This window comes from Parus major, chromosome 5 (genome assembly GCF_001522545.3).
Source record: "Parus major isolate Abel chromosome 5, Parus_major1.1, whole genome shotgun sequence".
Classification (NCBI taxonomy): Eukaryota; Metazoa; Chordata; class Aves; order Passeriformes; family Paridae; genus Parus; species Parus major.
The window spans coordinates 12,803,291-12,824,410 of NC_031774.1; the positions used below are offsets into that span (position 1 = coordinate 12,803,291).

The following is a 21,120-nucleotide window of genomic DNA, read 5'->3' on the forward strand; positions in this document are numbered from 1 at the left end:
AATGACTTTTTGCACACTTGACATTTTGAGTGTCAAGATTTTCAAAAGGGAACCAACTGGCATTAAGCTTCTTTTTACAGAAGTATCAGGTGCCCCCATACATTTTTCTTTCTGGCTGCTTTTGTTAGGTGCTACAGGCAGCATGAAGGCACAAGGCGAGCTCCTAAGAGACCAAATATCTCCTTGTATTCTAGACTGCAATGAATTATTCTGGACAGAATCCACTAAAGAGTTAAGAGCCCCTCCTAATAATTTTGCTACGCATATCACATTTTTATAAGTTTGACCTGTGGTCACTTCAACTGTGAAAATTATTGTGTTTTATAATGGACAAAACACTGTGATTATTAATAATTTCTCATCTTATAGGACATTTTAAATTGTAATTTGTCATAAAATTCATCTGATGGATTGGGCTGCAGTTATACTTTGCAAAGCCATGAACAAACCAAGGACAAGACTCAAAATTAAATGTGTCCAACCATTTTTAAATTTGTATATTAATAATTCAAACTTAATTCAGTTTACATATTCGATCATTTAGACTACATATACATCATACATATATTATATGCTAAATATCTTATCTTTATACATATATAGTACTACATGTATGCATAGTATGTATTACGAATATTTTCCATTTATATATTTGGTTATATATTCAGGACTTCAGTCATCAGATAAGACTGAAATACACATTCTCATAGATGCAAGTTAGCTCACAGGCAACACCCCATGGCATCAGTGAGCTCTGTACATGCAAACCAGACAGACAACTAGGTGTCAAATTTAACTTCACCTTGATTTTCAGGAACACCACTTGATTTATATATGGCAAGACAACCTACATACCACAGAAAGTGGCAAACTACTTTGCTAAGTGTAACAATTATATCTTTTTTCTGGATTTCCTTTTCCCTCAAAATCTGATATTAAGAATTCTAGATTTGCTTTCAAGTTGCCAACCATCAAGTGTACCAGACACAGCAGTCATTTAGACAGATGATAGGACCCTCAGTATCATATTTAATTATTTTTTAAAAAAGAAATACCTCCTAACATTACTTGATCAGATTCTATCTATGGATGGATGGATGAATGGGTGCATTTGAAAACTTACAGCTGTAATAACATGAAAACAATGACAGTGGTAATTAATCATATTTTCACAAGAACATATGGCACATTATACAAACAAGGGAAAAGTCAGTTTAAGAAGATTTAAAAGAGAAAAGCTGGATTAAGAGAACATGAGTTTTAACTTAGAGGTGTTTTTCATATTGGTACTAATGCTACAGCAGGGAAACATTTTCAATCTGTTTTTTATCTGATTTCCCTAAACCCCCCTATCATTCATCTCAGTACCAGCAACACAAGTCATTCTTACAAACTAAAGCAACCACATTTCCTGAGTCTGCACTTTAATTGTATAGTCACTACTAAAAAGACACTCAATATTCTAAGCACAACATAGGCAAAGGACAGTTTCTATCTCAGACTAGAAAGTTATTTAAAATTTGAAGGAACAAAGATGATACAATAAAGACATCTGGATTGAAAAAAAAAAATAAAAAAAGAAGCAGACTTGTCTAAAATCTTACCTTTAGATCCAAATACTCCAGATCCTTTTTCAACTGGATATAAGTGTCATCCGCCTTCAGATAAGTACATAGGGAAAAAACAGCGCAATATATATGAATATTTGAAACTATTGCAGAATAGTTCAATTTGCTATATACAAGAAAACAGATGGAATAGAGAACAAAATAATGGAGTAGGAGCACATAAAAAAGCACACTTGCTCCACCAGTATATTGCTATTTACAACTAAAAAATGGGCAAAATATTTTCCAACAGTATTACTACTTCATTATACCCCCTCCAAACATCTAGATTTTTGTTTCCATCTCTAATAGGACACAGAACTACCTAAACCAATACATTTTCAAAAGCTATTTTTTCAAGATCAATTTCCACTGACCAGCTCTTCACTGAAAAAGTTAGTGGCGTGACTGAATGTCAGACATAACTAGAAGACATCATATATCACTAAAATACTACGCATTTTAATATATTAATGCCTTTATTCAGGGAAAGTATGAAATAAGTTTTGTGAATAAAATTCTGAAAAATATCTCACTTATATGATTAGATAATTCATTTTGTCTTTTAAGTAACAACATTCAAGATAATCCTTGTTTCTCATTGCCTCACCTGTGACTGCTATCAGCTTAATTTTATAGTTACACTCATCTAGCAACATCTTTATTATAGTCCCTTCAAGGAAAACATGCACAGAAGTCAACAAAGTTATTTCTCCTCTCTTGAAAGAGGATATTTGAAATATAAAATAAAGTTTAACTGTTGCAAATGTGCTACTTGTAGTTAGCCAAAATGCCAAAAACTTACTAGAATTTTAACTGCTATTTTGTTAGCATTTCATATCCTGGGTGCAATTAACTTCAGAATAAAAGAAAAACACTACCTTTTCTCTAGTTTTGGGCCAATGAAAAGTGTAGTTAGAAAAAAACGTATAAAATCAACAGATCACACTTGCATTTCTTTAGAGGTGTTCACTTACAATTCTTGTCAGATCAGCTTGTAAGATGGCTGATGACTTTAGACTAGGAAGTCTGCCCATTTTTGGAGAAACCACTGTTATTACCACCCATCTTAGTGCAACTGTTCTGTAGGTGAGGTAATCAGTAAATGAAACTTCTTCAATTTAAGAAAAATGCTTTAGTTTAAGGCCAAAGCCTTAATCAATTCCAAGAAGAGTCACCTGATTTTATTCCCAGGTGGCTCCATTTTTGAGGCTCTAACAGGAACCAGAGAGTTCTGTGAGTATATTTCTGTTTGATTTCACATTTACAAGTTTTGTAACACCAGTGCAATTAAGAGCACTGTAGATGATCCAAGATGTTCCTGAGCTTTTATGAACCAGTGTTCACCTGCAGAACTGACACAGTTACAAGCTCATACAAAGGTACAGACTGGCTGATGCATTTCAGTTTGCAGGTGATGCAGTATGTGGTGCAGGAAGCCAACCCCACCATGAAAGCAGCACAAAGAAATGGTTTTGCTTTAGAATGAACTTATACAGTATTTTAACCCACATTTCTGAAGATGCAGCATTTTCAGAAATAGTATAAGTACACAGTATAAAAAGGAAGTAGACACTTTGAAACAGATGCACTGGCACCCTGTAACTTAAAAACGCTCATCTTCTATAGCAAATACTGTAAGCAAAGAAAAACCGAACGACCTGGGCACTGTAAAATACCAAAGAATGGGCAAGGAAGCACAGACTCAAGCATGCCACTAATGAAGCATTTGCAGAGTCACAAAATGTCACAGATGAGCCACGCAGCAGCTGACCTGATAGGTGGAATTAGTTGGCAAGTGCTGCAGTAATTGAGCGATTGTGTAATTTCTTATACTAGCCAACTTAGCCTGATGTCTCCTTAATCGAATGAGAAGCAATGTTAGCTCTTCAGGCTGCAGGTATTTAGACACATTGTAAAGAGGAAATTAGCAGTCTTCAGGGAGAGGAACTATAATTACAATTTTCACCTCAGTGCCCAGAAAGCAGTTACTTGACATGACTAAGCAATTATTTCATTAACTCTGCATTTGGTCAAATAAACATAATAGAACTTGAATCCTGTAATAACAGACAGCTCACCCCTGTTCATATTGCAGATAAAAGCAAAAGTCCTATAGGATTTACTGGGTTAAGATTAAGTTCTCATTTGAGTTCTTTATGCTTTAACTAATAAAGTTAAGATTAAGAACTATGGATTTTAAAGGACACAAGAGGAGTCATGCTCTGCACTTACCGACTTGCCGTGCAAGCTGGGTGCGCTCACCGTGTGTGTCATGTAGCCCATGGCAGGCATGGAGCGGCGATCCAGGTGAGTGGAGCTCTGCAAGAAGCCACAGCCACAACATAAGGATTGTGTCAAGTAGCAGCTGCATTGCACCTGAGGGCAAATTCAGTCTGCACTTCTGCCACAGATTTTCTATCTGAAATCTTAGATCAGGGTAACACTCATGGGCCAGCTCCATGATTAAAAACTTATGAATGAACAAATACAAATGCAGCACCTGTGATGCTAGGCAGAACATCAGATTGTGGCAGTATGAGATGCTTCAGCAAAACATGCAATGTAGCTTCCAGCAAATAAAAAAAGAGTTTAGAAAGTTGACCCTCACCCAATGTCTCCCAGAAAAAGATTTGGTTGGATGATGCCCTCCAACAGCAGCCTTGTACAGCACATAGTAACAAGTGTGAATGCTCTCTTTTAGCCAGGCAACATGAAGCTACTGACATGACTGACACCTTGTGGCAGTGGCTTCCATTAATAGCAAGGAGCTTTTTAATCATCTTTCTTGAACTGCCCCTTTCTGATTACAGTATGGAAGCCTACTGCACACTCTTTTCATCTTTCTCTTAAAGCCAACCTTCTACGGCTTTCTTCAAGGCAGACTAAATGTCTCAGTTTATTTTTATTCCTGTCTCTGAATTTCACTGAATGCTGTTTTGTTTTGCCTCGCCTGCCTCATGTTTTTTTAAGTGCAACTGGATGTAATTTAATAAAGCAGTACAGGGAGTGTGGAGTATCACAGATTTCTGCAGACATACACATTTAAATGCAGAATGATGCTATGTGCTTACACAGAAAAACATGAGCATTTTCTATAAAAACTTTCACAGAAGTTCCACAGAGAAGTTTTAGCAATGAGGAACTGTGTTTCCCGATATTGGTAAAGCCAAGATGCTATAGAAAGCTTAAAATTTCTGCACTTATATTGCACAGGAAAGGAAAAGACTGCTGTACATGCCTTTGTAAGCATGTAATGTTCCTTCAGCTTAAATACGGAGAAACTAATGTGTGGTAGAATACAATCAGGAGTTAAAAAAATACTAATTTCCAGTGTGGCAAATCACTAGACTATTTCACTCCCTGACAGAATATTATAAACCTATAAATGCTGAAAGACACCCAACAGCTATGCCACATATAGAACAGGAAAAAGATGTAAACTGTGCATGAAGTTGCAGCCTTAAGTCGTGGTCCTAAACTCATACAGGGTATCTGGATTTACAAGTCTCTCTGTTTGCAAACACTTTCCCTATCAGAGTCCATGGCTGAGGTCAAAGAATTAAGTGAATACAGAGGCTTTCAATACCAATTTTTCCAGATCAACCAAGACAAGTCAGTCCTCCACTGATTCAATACGAATTTCCCCAAATTCCTTAGGCAAGCAGAGCCATATGGAGTACCAAACAGCGAAACCTCTGCCACCACTGGATAAGAGGGTACAAGAGTCCCTCCAAAAATATCCACACTGAAACTATGCAGAAGGTTGAAGTTTCAGATCAACGGTTTTTGATTTTGTTTAGCCCAATGCTAAAGACTCTGCAATGGACCTGAACTATTAAATGCATGAAAAATAATAAATTTTACTATAATAATAATATGGGGTTTGCCATAACCAAAAGCAGAAGCAGCTGTAAGACTACAACAGCAAAACATGTAGAAAAAGCAGGCACAGTAAACACAAAGGCACAAGCAAAAACAAATATTCAAGGAAGATTCTATTCTGCTGAGTTTTATATTCTTGCCATTATACTCTCTATTAAAATACTACCATCTGTATACTTTATACATGTAAGCATATGCCTTCCAGTTTTTTATTAAAGTACTCCAAACATGTGTGATGTGCCAATTTTCCTTTCCTAACCAACAAAAGTTAATAAATCTGATCAGAATGGCAAGAGTTTGAGGAGAAGATTATTCCTTGTATTAGCTTTTACAACTTACATGATCTTTCATACACAAGGAAAGATGCAATGAATCACGACTAAATAAACTCCCCATACATGACACCACATGTAGAATGGTTTGCAATCAGTTAAATGGATACAAACCTTTACAGCACGATTCCGTGCCTTCCTAGGGGATCCAGCAAAAGGAACATCCACAGTCTGTCTCTCATCAGATGGTTTAACTGTGAGCCTTTCTGCAGGAGTATGTGGTCTTCGTGGGAGAAAGTTTTTTGGAGGTCCAGGTGGAGGAATATCAGATGGAGAGGGCGGAACAGATATTGATCGGGGAACATCTAATGAACTTTTTGACTTAGCACGATCAATAAAGTCTGAAGAACCTGCATAAAGTGGGGCCGTGGGGCTTCCATGTTTGAACTGCTGTCTCTGCTGCCACTCATACAGCTGCCAAACAGTTCCATCCTTATTTGCTTTCCTTTCCTCCTGGGACATCTTCAAGTGGCTTACACGATCTTGTGCATATTTGTAGTCACTCGGCAAATTGCGGTTTGGTGGTGGTGAGCTCCCTGAAGGCTGCCTGGTATTCTTTGGCAAAGTGTGATAGTTTTCAGGAAAAGGAGGATTGGGACCCTGACGTGTAAGAGTCTGATCAGATGTCAGGCTGTAAAACAAAGGGAAGAAAACTCTAAATTTTAGCACACACTGATGAGTGGGAGTGACTGTTAAAAAAAATACCTCTACTGACATAAGCACAGGAACTAGAAGACATATAGTAGACATATTAAAAGAATTTACAGAAATATTAATAAAGCAATATTAATGACATCTATCCTGCACACAAACATTACACTGTACAGGATTTTAATTTAGCAATTTAATTTAGGATGAACCACTAGAAACAAACTTAAGGAACTGCAGCATTATGTACTTAGACTAAAAAGAAAGTTAAGAACATAAAGAAAGGAATTATTGTCATGTTTATCGAGTCAATCTGTAAATTAAAATACTCGTTTTCACAGAAAGCCTGCTCACCACTAGGTGGTGCAGTTTACGAAAACAAATGCTTGTTTAATATAAATACCTTTAAAAGCAAGAAGAAATCTCATCAATCCCGGAATATCTCAGATAGTTTTTGTTCATATGAATGAAGCAAAAATAAAGAAAATTGTAAGAAACTGCTCAAAGTCCCCAGGTCTGTGTGATTTACTTTCACCTAATGCTACTAGTTCTAGTGATTTGAGCAACCTGAGACTTTTTACAAAAAGGTCATTGACAAATTAGAATACAAAACGTGGTAGTACATCCTGGCTTTTGTACTGCACCCATAAAACACTTAAACTGCACAAACTAGATATTTTAATAGGTAGCGCTAAGACAGAACTGGCAAAAGTTTTGACAAGGTCTAGTTAGCTCCCTCTCCTGCTCTGAAGTCAAAATCTTTCTGTAGCCTCATGCATAAGAGCCTGCCTGTCTAATTTCTGATTCTTCAGCCAAACATCTGGGGGTCTTGTACTTGCAGTCATCTGCCCACTCACTCATAATCTCCAAAGAGAAAAACATTCTGCTGGGCTTGCTATGAAGCATCAACACAAAAAACCCCAAATTGTAAAAACAAGCCCAGCACAAAACCCTGCAAAGAAACTCTGAGCATGTTTTCATCACTTCACTTCATAAGTTCCACTCTCTGTGTGAGGGGGAGACCTCATGGTTTGGAAAATGCAGGAATTCCACATGAAAGAAAGGCCAGGATGGAAAAGAACATCTTTGTTCAGAATCCAAGAAAAACTGAAGCAAGGAGGAAAGAATTGCTACCAATAACTGCTGTTCAGTAGCTACCAACATCTCTTTTTACTTGCAGGATCTGGCACTGTTGGACTGCCTTGAAATATCGATACTCTCAAGAGGATGCATAATTCCTCATGCCAGCAAGCAGAATAACAGCCCTGCACTGCCTGGAGGACTACAAATCTATAAAGGGTCTGCTCTCTCATACCACAAAATCTTGACATTGCTTTGAATTTCAGGGTGAAGGTTAAAGCAGGCAGGTAATATGAACACAGGCAACTCAAAGACCAGCATACAGTGGTCATGGAACATCTTTTAATTCTCTAATTCATTTCACCATGTGTACTTTGAATGTCCTGTACCTTGCTGCCAATTTTTTCCACATAAAAATCATGCGTTAGAAATGTATTTTCTCCAGATAGCAGTAAGAACTGAGAATTCTTGGAGTGGATAATGCTTCAAAAGGACTGAGGCAGGCATAAAGCTAAGACAGATTCCTTTGGTGATTTCTCTATGATTCTCAGATTCCTTTGGTGATTTTCTCTGGAAAAACACAAGAGATTTTGACCACTCCTATACCCACATTTAACGGAGACGTCATGAAGGCATAAGCAAACTACCAGATGTCGCAAATAACCTGTGTGTGATTATTTTCTAACTGGACATCAAAAGGCAGAGTATTAAGATCAGCTGGAATTGGTGGCAGTCAATGAAGTCACCAAGATTGGAGGCTTCAAAGGCAAAACCAACCTGACGACAAAGACAACATGAGCTTTTTGGGGGGCAAGGGGAATCATGCCTTCCTTCTAGAAAAGGATATATTTTTCTAAGAGCTAAAATCTGTTATTTTGAAAGCAGTACATGCAGCAGCTGATATGAGCCCGTTTCATGCAATACTTCAGCCTGCTATAAAAAGAGAACAAAGTTGAATGTGTGTAACATTGCACAGGGAAAGTCATATTCAGAGCTGAACTTTGGAGGCAACTGCCTACATACAGGCACATTGTGTTTTCTCAGTATCTTAAGTAGGGAGAAACCTCAAGCTGAAATGACAAGCTTTACGCTGGTGGCATCTCTACCACACAAGGTTTGAGATGCTTAGAGATAATTTGCATCATTTAAAAATAGGCACTGAGACAACACACTGATTTCTACATAAAGAACAATGTCCACAAAGGACCATGGACTATTTACTTTCTGAGATTAAGAGCAAAAGCGAGCAAAAGCAGTTGTTCTTGGGAATTGGTAATGAGGTATAGAGAATATAAAAAGGAAAGCAGACATTAAAGAGTGAATAAATGGCCTGATATCATATTATACGACTATTGGCTATGAAAATCATTCAAGGTCTGCAATGGGAAGAAACCACACAGAAGTTATTGTAAAAAGAGAAGATAGATGTTCAAAAGACAACAAGTACTATTATTAGAAACACTGTGCCAATTCATGGGAATGCACAGAAGCTAACAAAGACAAGCAATGTCTCTTCCTTAAGCAAATCAGGAAGGAAGAGAAAGTTCTACATAACAAGAAAGGTTTCAACACTGTTTGCAAGGAAGTATCTCAAAATGACTGCATCTAGTGGGGAAATACTAAGCTTAATTCGATTTATATATTTTTAAAATGCAAATAAACTGTAAGAAATAGCAAATTATTCATAATTATGCATTGACTAAGTTTATGCAGGCACTGGAACCAGATCAAAATCTAACAATTTCTGAACAGCTGCCATTTGATGGTCCTGACCTTGACCTCTAATTACTTAAACCAAAAACTTCCTGAAAGCCTCCTTTCAAACTTTCTTCCAGTTCTTGAGATCTCTGTGAAAAGTTGGCATGAATCTTACCAAAGCAGGTATTCCCATTTGCTAAAACCAGAGTGGGATTAGATGGCTACACTGGATGTCACTGGAGTGCAGCTGAGAGGTCACTAAGAGAGGTGGATCTCCAACATTTACAACTCGACAAACTGAGTGCTTTATTAAAAGGGGAAGTAAAACTTCTGTTTGAAAGATCTAAAGATGGCACCTAAAAAAGGTGCCATTCCTACAAGCAGTCATATGAACAACTTCAGTATTTGTGTGCACCCTTTAGCTGGAAGGGTTCTTTCTTGTCATAATCAACTTCCAGGCAAGCAGTGCATCTGTACACACCTGAGCCAGGAAACAAATAAAACTACTCATTCTGCGTTGAAGAATTATCCAGCTTCTGAATCCTCAGAGGTTTTCTACTTGTAACGTTTCAGCTGGAATAACAATCAATGTGGAGCTTTAAAAAATTAAGTGGTCTTCTACTACTACTCACTAAAATCAAAACAGGAAGTCAATCAAATTACCATCTCTAGTGTAAATTTCTATGCCATGCAATCAGGAAGATATTTGACAACTAACACTCCGCTTCCATCTATCATTTGACTACACTGCAGCAACCTCAGCAAGCTAGGAGAAAAGGTGCCATTTAAAAGATGACTCTATTAATCTTTGGGAAGGTAACATGCAATTTATTCTGAATGCAGAGAATATAATGGCATTTGTCAGGAAAAGACAAAGAAAACAAGGTCAACTGAGCCAAAATAGACATTTTTAGAGATATGCATATGCAGATACAGAGCTAAATCTAGAAACAGATACACATAGATATATATATATATTTCTATCTTTTTTTTCACTGAATATTTAGCAGCTCCAGCTGAAGTAACTGGTTTCTTCTAGAACAAAGCCTGGCACCTGCAACAACACTATCTTAACACTGTACCTGATACACACCCCTAAAGTTAATTTACTGGAAGAAGAAATTAGGAAGAAAACCATACTTATTTAGCTATCAGTCAAGCCTGTCGCTGCCAGGAGTTCTGATGTAAAAAGCATCAGCAGAAGCTTTTTAAGCATTAGCTCATTAGTTCTATCATTTTCTGTATTATTTCAAGCAAGTCAATGTATGTAATAAGAACTAACTTACCAACTACTTTTTTCATTAAACTTATATTCTTTTGGGAAGTCCTGATTGATATCCAAACAAAAAAGATGGAAGATAATTGACTTTAGCAGTCTAAAAGAACATTAAATAATATAAAAAAGCAAAAAAGCTTCTTCAAGGGTAATTTCAAAGACAAGAGTAGAAGAATGGACTTCCATGCAAAGTTAGCAAGCCTTGAACTTCTTACTGGCTCCAAATATACAAGTGAGCTTAGAAAAGCATTTTAAAAATGCCCAAAGTGTTTTCTCCATCCTAAAAACCACATGCCAATGTCTCTTGTTTGTTTATACTATAATTAGATTTGAGCAGATTTATAAAACACTAATTCAGTAGAATAAGCATATTTGAAAAATCCTCACAAGTAGCATCAAGCCCAACTGTTTTTCCTGCCACTTGACACAAGGTGACATTCTGAACAGATGCGCATATTCATCACTTCATTTTCCAACTGGTACTTAATCTTTGAAAGCAAAACAATTATGAGATTTTCAAACTACAAAGGCATTTCAGTGTGCATTTCATCTATTGGTACTATTTATGTAATTTTCAGAGACAGAAAATGGAAAAAAGAATCCTGGACCTCTTCCTTAACTAAATGAATATATGGAGACCTTTCAATATGTGATACACACACTATGACTCTGAGTGAAATGATCTGATAAAGAGGAGTGAATGGATTCTTGGAACAAGATCAGAAGAGAGAAGGAAAGTAATGAGCAATCTTTACTTTTTCAAGTGGAAAGCAAACAATTACCTGTAATTTATATTGTGTAATTGTTTATGAGTAAGGGCTAACTGAGGATTGCACTTCACTTTCTGGCTCTTCAAAATTTAAGCAAATTTAACAAGTTTTAAGCATCCACAGTGATTAAAAGAAGGTAAATAAAACAGCACATTAATCTCACTTTTCTGTTTGCAATACTGTGACAACATTAAAGAGATTTGATTAGTCAATCCCATACTGGCTTTACCAGCAGATAAATGCCTGAAAAATACCATTCTGCACTGAAGGAAAAAAGTACATTTTCTTACATAGTGTCTCTGTAAAATATTGTTCTGAAATGCACCAAAGGTATTATTAACACACATTTTCCTTTAATTTAAGAAAGTGCCACTTGGCCATCTAGTTAAAGATGGGCCTATTACCAACCTTTTTGTATCTCCTTTCTGGACTTTTACCCAGTGCTCCACTTGAGCCATGTTACTTTTCCTTTGAAACTGCTTATCTGGATTTGTTCTGGGAACAAAGCCTCTTTTATATGAGCCAGTACCATTCTGCTCCACTAGGCCAGCATTCATACTTATTGAGCTAGGAAGTGTTCCGTTCTTCTCAGCTGGCTGAGGCTGAGCTACTTGGGACCACGATGCATTCCTTAAATCCGAAAATAATGGATCAGCTTCTGTTAATGCATGCTTAGCCTGCCCCTTTTTGGTTTCCAGAGTTTCCTTCCTGTGGATGTAACGCTCCTCCTCCTCCTTTTCTCTTCTTATCTCTTCACGCTTATCGTATCCAAGCATTTCAGCTGATTTCTGGTAACTTTCTTTTGTGTCTGTAATCTCTGCCTTCACACACTCTTTGCAGGCATCCACATGATTGACTTGGGGAACAGCTTGCTGATCCACTTTTTCAGTTTCCCTGAAAAGAAAAGAAAATTTGTATCAATAATGAACACTTGTTTAATTGTGAAAAGTTGGTGTGGTCTTGTTGCTCTCTTACAAAGGATACCCACAAAATCACTGTCTGCAGACTGTGATACATTTGACACATTATGATAAATATGCTCAGCAAAATTCAGTTGCTATCCCAGTTAGACAAAAGTTACCTTTATCGTGCTGTCAAGGAAGCAGAAATTACTTACATACACCTGTAAAAATGACTGAAAATACTAGTATTGTATGAAAGAAGTGTGCAACACAAGATTATGTACAAAAAAGCTGTAAATAAAAAAATCTTCCTATCCTAGGAAACACTGAAAGCCAAAAACCCAAAACTAAGCTGCCAAATGCTCATGGCAAAATAATATAAAAGTCTTTCATATCTTTGTAAATGCCTCAGGCACTAGTCACTTCTGACCCAGAGGACAGAGCAATATCTACATTTAAGTCAGTACTATTGCCCACGGAATTTCTATTGGAGAGCTACTCCTGAAGAAAAAATTGCTCCATGCTGCAGTGCACAGTAGTTTACTTATTTACCTCATTACCTTAATAACATCAGAAATCTTGACACTAAAATTTGAATACACTATAAAATGAGTGAGGATTCTAAAAGTTTCATGTTGCTTTTGACAAATAACATACTTCATTTGCAATTTTCTTCATCTCCTTAGAACAATAAGCTTCTCAACAACTTCTTTTTCTCTCACAATGTAATCAGTTCTCACTGATCTCAGGGTAGAAACTCATCTCTGACCCTAAGTTCAGCTTCCTTAAAGCTTTATGGAAAGTAAATGCTGAGTAATGCCACGACAAAATTGTTTTCACTTCAGTCTGATTAAAAAAGAATAGTCTACTTAGGAGTAAGGACATTGGATCAATACTTCTAATGTGGCAGACTTCCCCAGTTTTTCTATTATTCCTGTCCTTACACAGAAGATAAAGAAACACCAGGTTTTTTCTTGAAATTTAAATTAAATCTAGAAAGTCTTAACATGATACCATATAGGCTGGAAGAGCCTATATATATGATAAGATATACATGTAAGTTTTATATATATCAATACGTATCTATATCTATGTATCTATCTATCTATCTGTTGCAGCCAGCAACTTCAGGATCTTGTCCAGGGAAGCAGCAGGATTTTGGGGACCAGCATCAAACACCAACGAGACGGGTTCTCGTTCATGAAACCATTTATTCAGCATGGGAACAAAGTCAGGTCCATAAGAGAGAGCTCTGAACAGAGGCACAGCAGGGGTTTTTGAGGGACAGAACTCTTGAGGGTCCCCACCTTTGAGGGTGGAGTTGAGGGTCAGGAACCATTAGAAACACAGCAAGGGAGAACCCCCCAGGGACTGAATCCCAATCAGAGCACCTGGGCCGCCCTTCACAAGGGGTTTGGGGTGGGACAATGTAACTCTTTGTCTCCCCTGAGGCCGCTGCCACATCTATCTATATATATATCATAAGCTCTGGAAGAGATGTTGATCCTTTGTTTATATTTGACTGGCCAGAAGAAAGCAGTGTGAGATACTAAGAGAAACTGCACCATAACATTCATTTCAATCCTCACCCACAGAACAATGGAATGAACCTTCCTTCACATGGAGGAGTAGGGAAAGAATCATGTTACAAAGCCAAAACATCAAGAAGGCTACTCCAGTTTAAAGAAAAGGAAGAAACTGGAAGCGTACATTTTGGCACAGTTGATTTTGTTCATTATCAGCTCATACCTGCATAAATCAGTTGATATCCATTAACTCTATGCACCTATGATTTACTCATCTTTAGCATTCTTTTCTCCCTTAACTGTATGTCAATCCTAGTTCTAAACACTCATTCGAAACAACTCATCAAATTTCTGTTCTATCTCTTTTATTTCTCTCTCCCAAAGGCTGCAAATTGGCTGCTGCAGTTGTATGAATTTGCCAGCAGAAACTGGAACTTTTTACCTGAAATTCCCTAATATATTATATATAGAGAGAAATTAATCCAGGCCACTAAATGCAGGCACACAACTTGCATGCATACACAAATACCGAACACCGTGACTTCTTAATTAATATTAGTTAACTATTTTGCAACAGAATACAAATTAAAAATAATTATTTCTTTCAAATGTGAAAGAGTTTTATGCACATATCTACCAACAACAGCAGTGTCAGATATCACCACGGGTGTGATTTCTGTAAGATACATTCTATTTTTCTTTAATAGCTTCTGAGTGGAACTTGCCTCTTGAGCGAGGAGCGTGTCTGCATGAGAGCAGCCTGGTTCATAGCCCGGATCCAGGCGTTCATGTCCTCCTGGGTGTCAGCACTGAAGTAGTACGTCCGCATCCCTGTGTGCTCTGCCTGAGAGCCAATGACAGAATTCTTGTTATAAATATATGCCCGCATACCTGTGTGAACAGCCTGGAAGAAAAAAGAAGAAATAGAAGTCAGACAGCTCTTTCACCTTTTCTCCCCAAAAATTAACTTAAGAACAACTTTTCAGATTTCTTTACTGTTTCTTGAATTTGGGGTGAATTATCAGTGCCACAATGGGCTGTAAGTGCAGTAAACTCACAAGGCCCTCCAAGTTTTACAGAAATTCTTTTGCCTCTTTCTAGAATTATTAAGCTGAAAGTCTGGTGCTTCTGATTTTCACAGTGGGAAATTTCAGCTTTTCTTTCTTTTTTTTTTAATTAACACATTTCATTTGCCATAAATACTATACTAAACAAATTGAAGAAATCCCTATACTAAATTAATTTAAGAAATTCCCAATGAGACGTGCATTAGTAGCAAGTAATTTTTTCCTAACTCAATTGATAAAGAAATTTATTCAGACAAAGCACAGACAAAAATCTTACATTTTAAGCAATTAAACTGCTAATTTAAGAACTGATTATAATGCATGTTAAGATCTTCTGGTTAAAGCGTGCACTTGAACGTGTATTAGCTGCAAAGTCACAAGACTTACTGATAAAAGTTAGTAAATACTGATGGAATTATCACAACATACAAAATATTGACAATTGTCTCTGCGCACTAAAATACTCCATGAAATTCCACTGAAAACTAGAGGTACTAGGCAATTTCTCTATAAATATATTCAATATTCAAATGGATTCAATATGGAATATCTTTATAATTCTAGGCTAGTTGAATTTAATCAGATCTCATCCACATTTGTATTAGCAATAGTATAAATATTACCAAATCATTTAAGTCCTGGAATACTTCAGATTAGCAGGGAGAGATTCATCTCCTTACTTTCCAAAAAAACTGAAGACAACATACTCTGCTTGGAAGCTTTTGCAATGATATTAAAATGAAATTAGTAATTTAAACTTATTTTTATAAAAATAAGCCTGCTATCATACACAAAAACTAACAGCTGCTGACACATTAAATACTGCTGACACAGAGTGTTTTAAAAAGGAAAAGTATTATAACAAAATTTAAATTTGACTACATCTATTTCCAAAGAGTAAATGTATTTTGCAAATCCTGCCTAAATAATTGGTCTTTTTATACTGATGAAATCCTCTGCCCCTCATTATTCTAAATCAAATTTTTAAAAAAAATATTGAAGAGACAATCATAGATTGGCTTCAGAAATACAATAGTTTTGACAAAACCCAGGCTATTTAATACAGTACAGCCTTTCCTAAACATTATAACTTTAGTTGTTTACCTAGCATTTCCCAAATTGCCATGACCTTAGAGACTTGTAGCAACAACTCCAAAGAGCAAAATATGTGCTTGATTTTACAGTGCTTTTAAGTAAGCTCTGTGCAAAATTTCCTCCCCTCCTATGGCAGGCTGTTCCCCTGAATGTGTGAAATGTGGCCTTTCCCTTCTGTGCCTCAAGCAAGGAAGCCTGAGTTTGTTTTGAAAACTGGAGACTGAAGCAGAACAGCCAGCTAGAAAAAGGAGGAGGAGGAGAAGGAAGAGAAGGAAAAGGTTACATAAAGAAGTCAAGACTCTCCTGCTCTAAAGAGTCTCCACTTCCCAACAATATTGGTCAAAAAGGGAATACAAGGTGGCTTCTTCTCAATTCCCACTATTAGCTGCCTATCTTAAATGCAGGAAAACAGGACTTAACACATATTAAACATAGCTCTGACTAATCACATATTTAGAAATCTTTATGATCTTTAAATGACTTTATTCACATTTGCCTGATTGAGTTCTTTGGTTTTCCTTTGTTGTTCTTGGGGGTTGTCTTATTTTTTCTCTATTTTCTGAACATGAGAATGCTCAAAGCAAATATGATTTAGAAGCATTAATTCATTATAATTTACAGTCACCATCCAGTGCATGAAGAGACGAAAAACTGGCAACTCCAGATATGAAGGAAAATGGTGACTTTAATGTGAGACCTTATGATTATGGAGTTCCTTCAAGGAGCAGGGTGATCCCATGGAAGGTGTTAAATTTCAGAAGCGAATCGACTCCTGCAGCAAAGCAGACTATGCATGTCCCAATACAGATGATACAGTAGGACCCAATCATCCACTGGTTTTACTTTCTTTAAAAACCCAGAATTTTGGGTAAATATCTGCACAGACTGTATACACAACAAGAAATGAATTTAACAGTTGTCTTAATTGACCTGTATGCCCTGATCAACATAACCCACTTGTGTTTTAGGTTTCTCTTTGAACACAGCTGCAAGCACTGCCTAAGAGGCTGCAGGTGGGAACAGTATCAAAATGCAAACTGTGCTGTACCACTCTCTCTTGAGAGACTGAAGTTCTCACAGCCATAAACATTCCCAGCCTCAGAAGGGATAGAGGAGATGGTAAGCAATTATCAACAAGCACAATATCCTGAAGTTCACTATATATAACACTAGTTAAGGGAAAATTCAAATTTATTTTAGTTATTTATTAGTAGTGTGTTTTATATGCAAGAAAGCCACTTTGTGCCAAAATCCTGTAACTGTCCCTCCTGGCAGACAGAAGCTAGCAGGCCTTTTGGGTTTGGGATTTTTTTTTAAGGCCAAAGCTATTAGGATGGCTACAGCATACTAAAAAGCCTAAAACACAGCACATGCTCACCATACACAGAACAGGGAAAAAATAATATTGGTACCTATTCATGCATTCAGACGCCTTAATGTGGACAGATTGAGAAGAAAAGCAGTCTCTCTCCCATAGTGCACAGTAGGAGAAATAGACAGTAAACCCCAAGAGCATATCAAGAGGACAAGACAAGGACAAAAAAATTAAGCAAGTTAAAAATCATTAAAATATTTATGTTTAACAAAAAACAAAACCTAAAAACCCTTAACAAAACAAAAACCAAAAAACCCCAAAACAACAAAAATCAAACAAACAAACAAAGCCCACCAAAAAAAAACTTAGCAAAAGACTGTACTAGAAGTCTAAAAGTAACTAATGCCTACAGCCATTATGTTAACCTCCACTTGTTCAAAAGACCTAAGAGAGAAAAGTCATCATTCACAGAACAAAGGGATAACTAAAGGAACAGTTGTTGTTTTGTTTTTTTTAAAACCATTGAGATCAATTAAACAGATAGAAAGTTTATCCTGGTCTCAGCGGTCTAAGCAATGAGCAAATACTTCCATTAGTAAAACCAATTAAAAATAATTCTCATGTTTGAGGACACGGCCTCTAAAGAGGCTGTGATGACATGACCCCCTGTAAACTGATACTATTCCTGTCCAAACCTATTGTATTACTACAAAGTGCAGACATTTCTCTGTTAATCACAGCAATTCCAACTATATATTAATATTTTGCAAGCCTTTCCACATCAAAACCTAAACACTGAATTTGTGCTCATTCATATTGGTACCAACAAAAAACTATTTTAAAAAGCAGCAATTAGATTAATTAAATATCTTTAGGATTTGAGCTGCTGAACTAGGGATGCACTAAGGATCCTGAGTTCTGGGTTCACACACAGCTTAGTGACAGTGGCTTCCACATATTCACAGCACATTGCTTGGCACAAATAAAGTGAAAAAATTGTCAAGAGCCAAAAATTTTATTGAGACCTAAAAGCACAGGTTCTAAACAAAAAAAAATAAAATTAAATGCACATGCTGTCATATTTCAAAGGGGTTTGATTGCATTTCAAAAGCCTGTATGCAGTTCTGCAGGCCTGTAATTGTTAAACATTCAAAGAAACACAAAAATTTAAGCTGGACCTCAGGAGGTGATGAAAGGAAAAGGATTTTAGTAACTCCTACAATGCACATTTTAACACTTTGTAGGCTTTAAGACAGACCCCTGTCAGCATGTGCTTTACAAGCCTCCCTCTAATCAAATCATATGCAAAAACCATCCATGTATTTGCTTAGCACATTTCCTTCCTCTGGTTTTGCAGACAAAAGAGTTGAATTTTTTTCCAGTTTTGCTGTTTCCCTAGCTTCCAAACCTATTGCCACTTCAAATGGGAGCCAATTCCTCTGTCTCAACAGAAGACTTACAACCATCCCAATAAAAGAATAGGCCAAATGTAAAAAATGCCACAGTGCGTTCTCCCACTCATTCAGGTTTTAAATGCAAAAAAGTCCTATCTTTATTTTGGCTTTAATCTGCTTGTGTGTTCTATTTCTGGCTGTGCTACGCTGAGAGACAGAATGTCCGTCTATGCTCTGGGTCTCGAGGTGCTCTGAAGAGATGAGATAAAGTAATGGCTGCTGAGTGATGGATGCCAGCATGGGTGTGCTCCTGCTGTGGGGTGCCCACAGCCAACTCTGTGACCGCTGAACATCAGTGTTAGACAGGGTACAACCGTACAAAATCCTCCTGCTGTCCTTGGAGCTGGGTCTAAATAAAACCAAACTGCAGCATCCAGCCTGCAGTCAATCATCAAACACCTAAAGCAGAGTTAAAACTGGCCTGACAAACTGATACATGAAATGCTGATTTTTTTTACAGAGTTTTCTAGCATAAACTTTCTTTTACTATCAACACCCTCCTATCTACATCAACCTTTTAGTAATGACCCTGTGTTGAAAGTCTCAGGTTACTGGCTCATGATATTTTCAGAAAAAGACTCAGATTAAATACCTTGTAGAGCTCATATAGGTGTGATATCCTAAAAGGAACAGGGCAAGTCTGCATTTGCTTCTGGAAAGGTTTAACCATACCCAAACCATGGATTCCACTCCACTTGGACAGTGGTGAGTTAAGAGTGTGTGTAAATACCATTTGAATAAAATAAAAAGCGGGGAACCCTAGAAGAGTACACTGAGATCCCCGCTTTCAATACATGCTTCCTCCTAGGAAAAGGCTCTAGAAAAAGAGGGCTTTATGAATCACACTCAGTAAATACTGGCGGGGAAATGTTTTTCTTAAAGATTTCTTTGTAGCTTTATACTGATAACTCATGCTCAATGCATTTGAAAAAGTACAATAAACATTTCCACAAAGTACACTGGGTCTTTTTCAAACACATTTCCCAAGTTAATATTTGTTTAATAAATTTCAAACCATTATCCACTTGAACATAGAAATGAAAGTAATAAAAGGCTGTCTCAATTTTAAAACACCTCAAAAAATCAAAATGCAAGAGAAAGTCAGATGTTCTTCATAATTTCAGCACAGAAAATATTTAAACATTGATTCCTTCTAGATCTCCTAAAGTATGCCTGATCAAAACCTGATTTGTAAATTACTTTTAAAGTACATAACTGATTTGCTTGATAGAAAAACAAGTTCTGCTTTGAATTTAGATCTGCCACAGGCACAGAAGTCTCCGAACTTTGCCTAAGTGCTGCAGTTTTGACAATCATTTAGAGTTAATTTTTTCCACTATCAAGAAGTATATATTTTATTCATATCTGAGGGCCTTTATAACAAAGACTAGAACTGTAAATTATGCAATTATGTTTATTTTTAGAAAAAGAAAAAAACACAAAACCACCCACAAACTATATCAAACAAGAGTATTTTTTCCTTTAAAAACTCCATACCACTTAGAATGACTTAAGTGCTGTCATTTTCTAACTGTGAGATCTGAGTCAATTCTTTTCTTTTTAAAAAAACCACAATGAAACCAAACAGACATCAGGCCATTATGAGATCAAGTACCCTATTACAAAGTAAGTAAGACAACTTTTCTTCCAATTTGTAAACAGTACTGGAACAACTTGTCAATACTCATTTCTGATTTTAGAAACAGGCTCTTTACTCAGAGACACTTCATTAAGCTCTAAGGACACTTATGAAATAACAGACATGAATGTCAATTTGTAAGCAAAAAAAAAGTGCTATGTCACATTTGAACAGGCAGTCAATAAACATGTCTGCTCTTAAAAACTAGTAACAAGTAAAATAGGAAAACAGATGATGTTTTCATCAGCAGCTTTTCTAATGAAAATAAACTATGATTAGATGATAAGCTTTGCAAATGTACCTTAAAAGAAAATTTACGATTTATACGATCCTCTGGTCCAACTGGAGATATTACATAACTAGGCAATGGAATGCTCCCCAGAACAGACTCTTCTCTGCTGTCTGTGGAATAAAAAAGTAGAATTTAATTCCCTGCACTCTTCAGTGGGCTAACAATATATTCTCCTTTATGGACACAAAGAAAACAGGCATTAAATAGAAAGAACAGTGGTTCAGACCGACTATAAGGAAAAGCATTTTCCCAAGGAGAGAGCAGCAGAGGCACAGGCTACAAAAGAAGCAGTGGCATCTCCATCCTTGGAGCTTTTCAATGCCCGACTTGATTAAGCCCTGGGCAACCTGGGCAGACTCCTTTCCTGACCCTGCTTTCACCAGGCACTGGGATGGGACACTTCCTGAAGTCCCTTCTGATGCGACTTCACTTATGACTCAACACAAGTAATACGTGCAGAAAAATGTTTTAATTTTAAACAAAAAAGATTGAAGTTTGTTTTCTTAATCAGACTGGGTTTTTATTGGGGGGGGG

General features: G+C 36.8%; 1 protein-coding gene across 6 annotated transcripts in view; it reads right to left on the minus strand.

Annotated features, from left to right (window-relative positions):
* Positions 1 to 21,120, minus strand: part of PLEKHA7 (pleckstrin homology domain containing A7) — a 145,604-nt gene that overhangs the window by 24,681 nt on the left and 99,803 nt on the right. For 5 of the 6 annotated variants that reach the window (XM_019006967.2, XM_033515370.1, XM_033515373.1 and 2 more), the window contains 6 exons: positions 20,596 to 20,696; positions 14,450 to 14,628; positions 11,705 to 12,190; positions 5,939 to 6,455; positions 3,843 to 3,929; positions 1,605 to 1,658 (listed from right to left, as the gene is read on the minus strand). In XM_019006967.2, coding sequence (XP_018862512.1) covers positions 1,605 to 1,658; positions 3,843 to 3,929; positions 5,939 to 6,455; positions 11,705 to 12,190; positions 14,450 to 14,628; positions 20,596 to 20,696 — 1,424 coding nt within the window. The remainder of the gene's footprint in view (positions 1 to 1,604; positions 1,659 to 3,842; positions 3,930 to 5,938; positions 6,456 to 11,704; positions 12,191 to 14,449; positions 14,629 to 20,595; positions 20,697 to 21,120) is intronic. The other variant, XM_033515371.1, reaches the window with a different exon arrangement.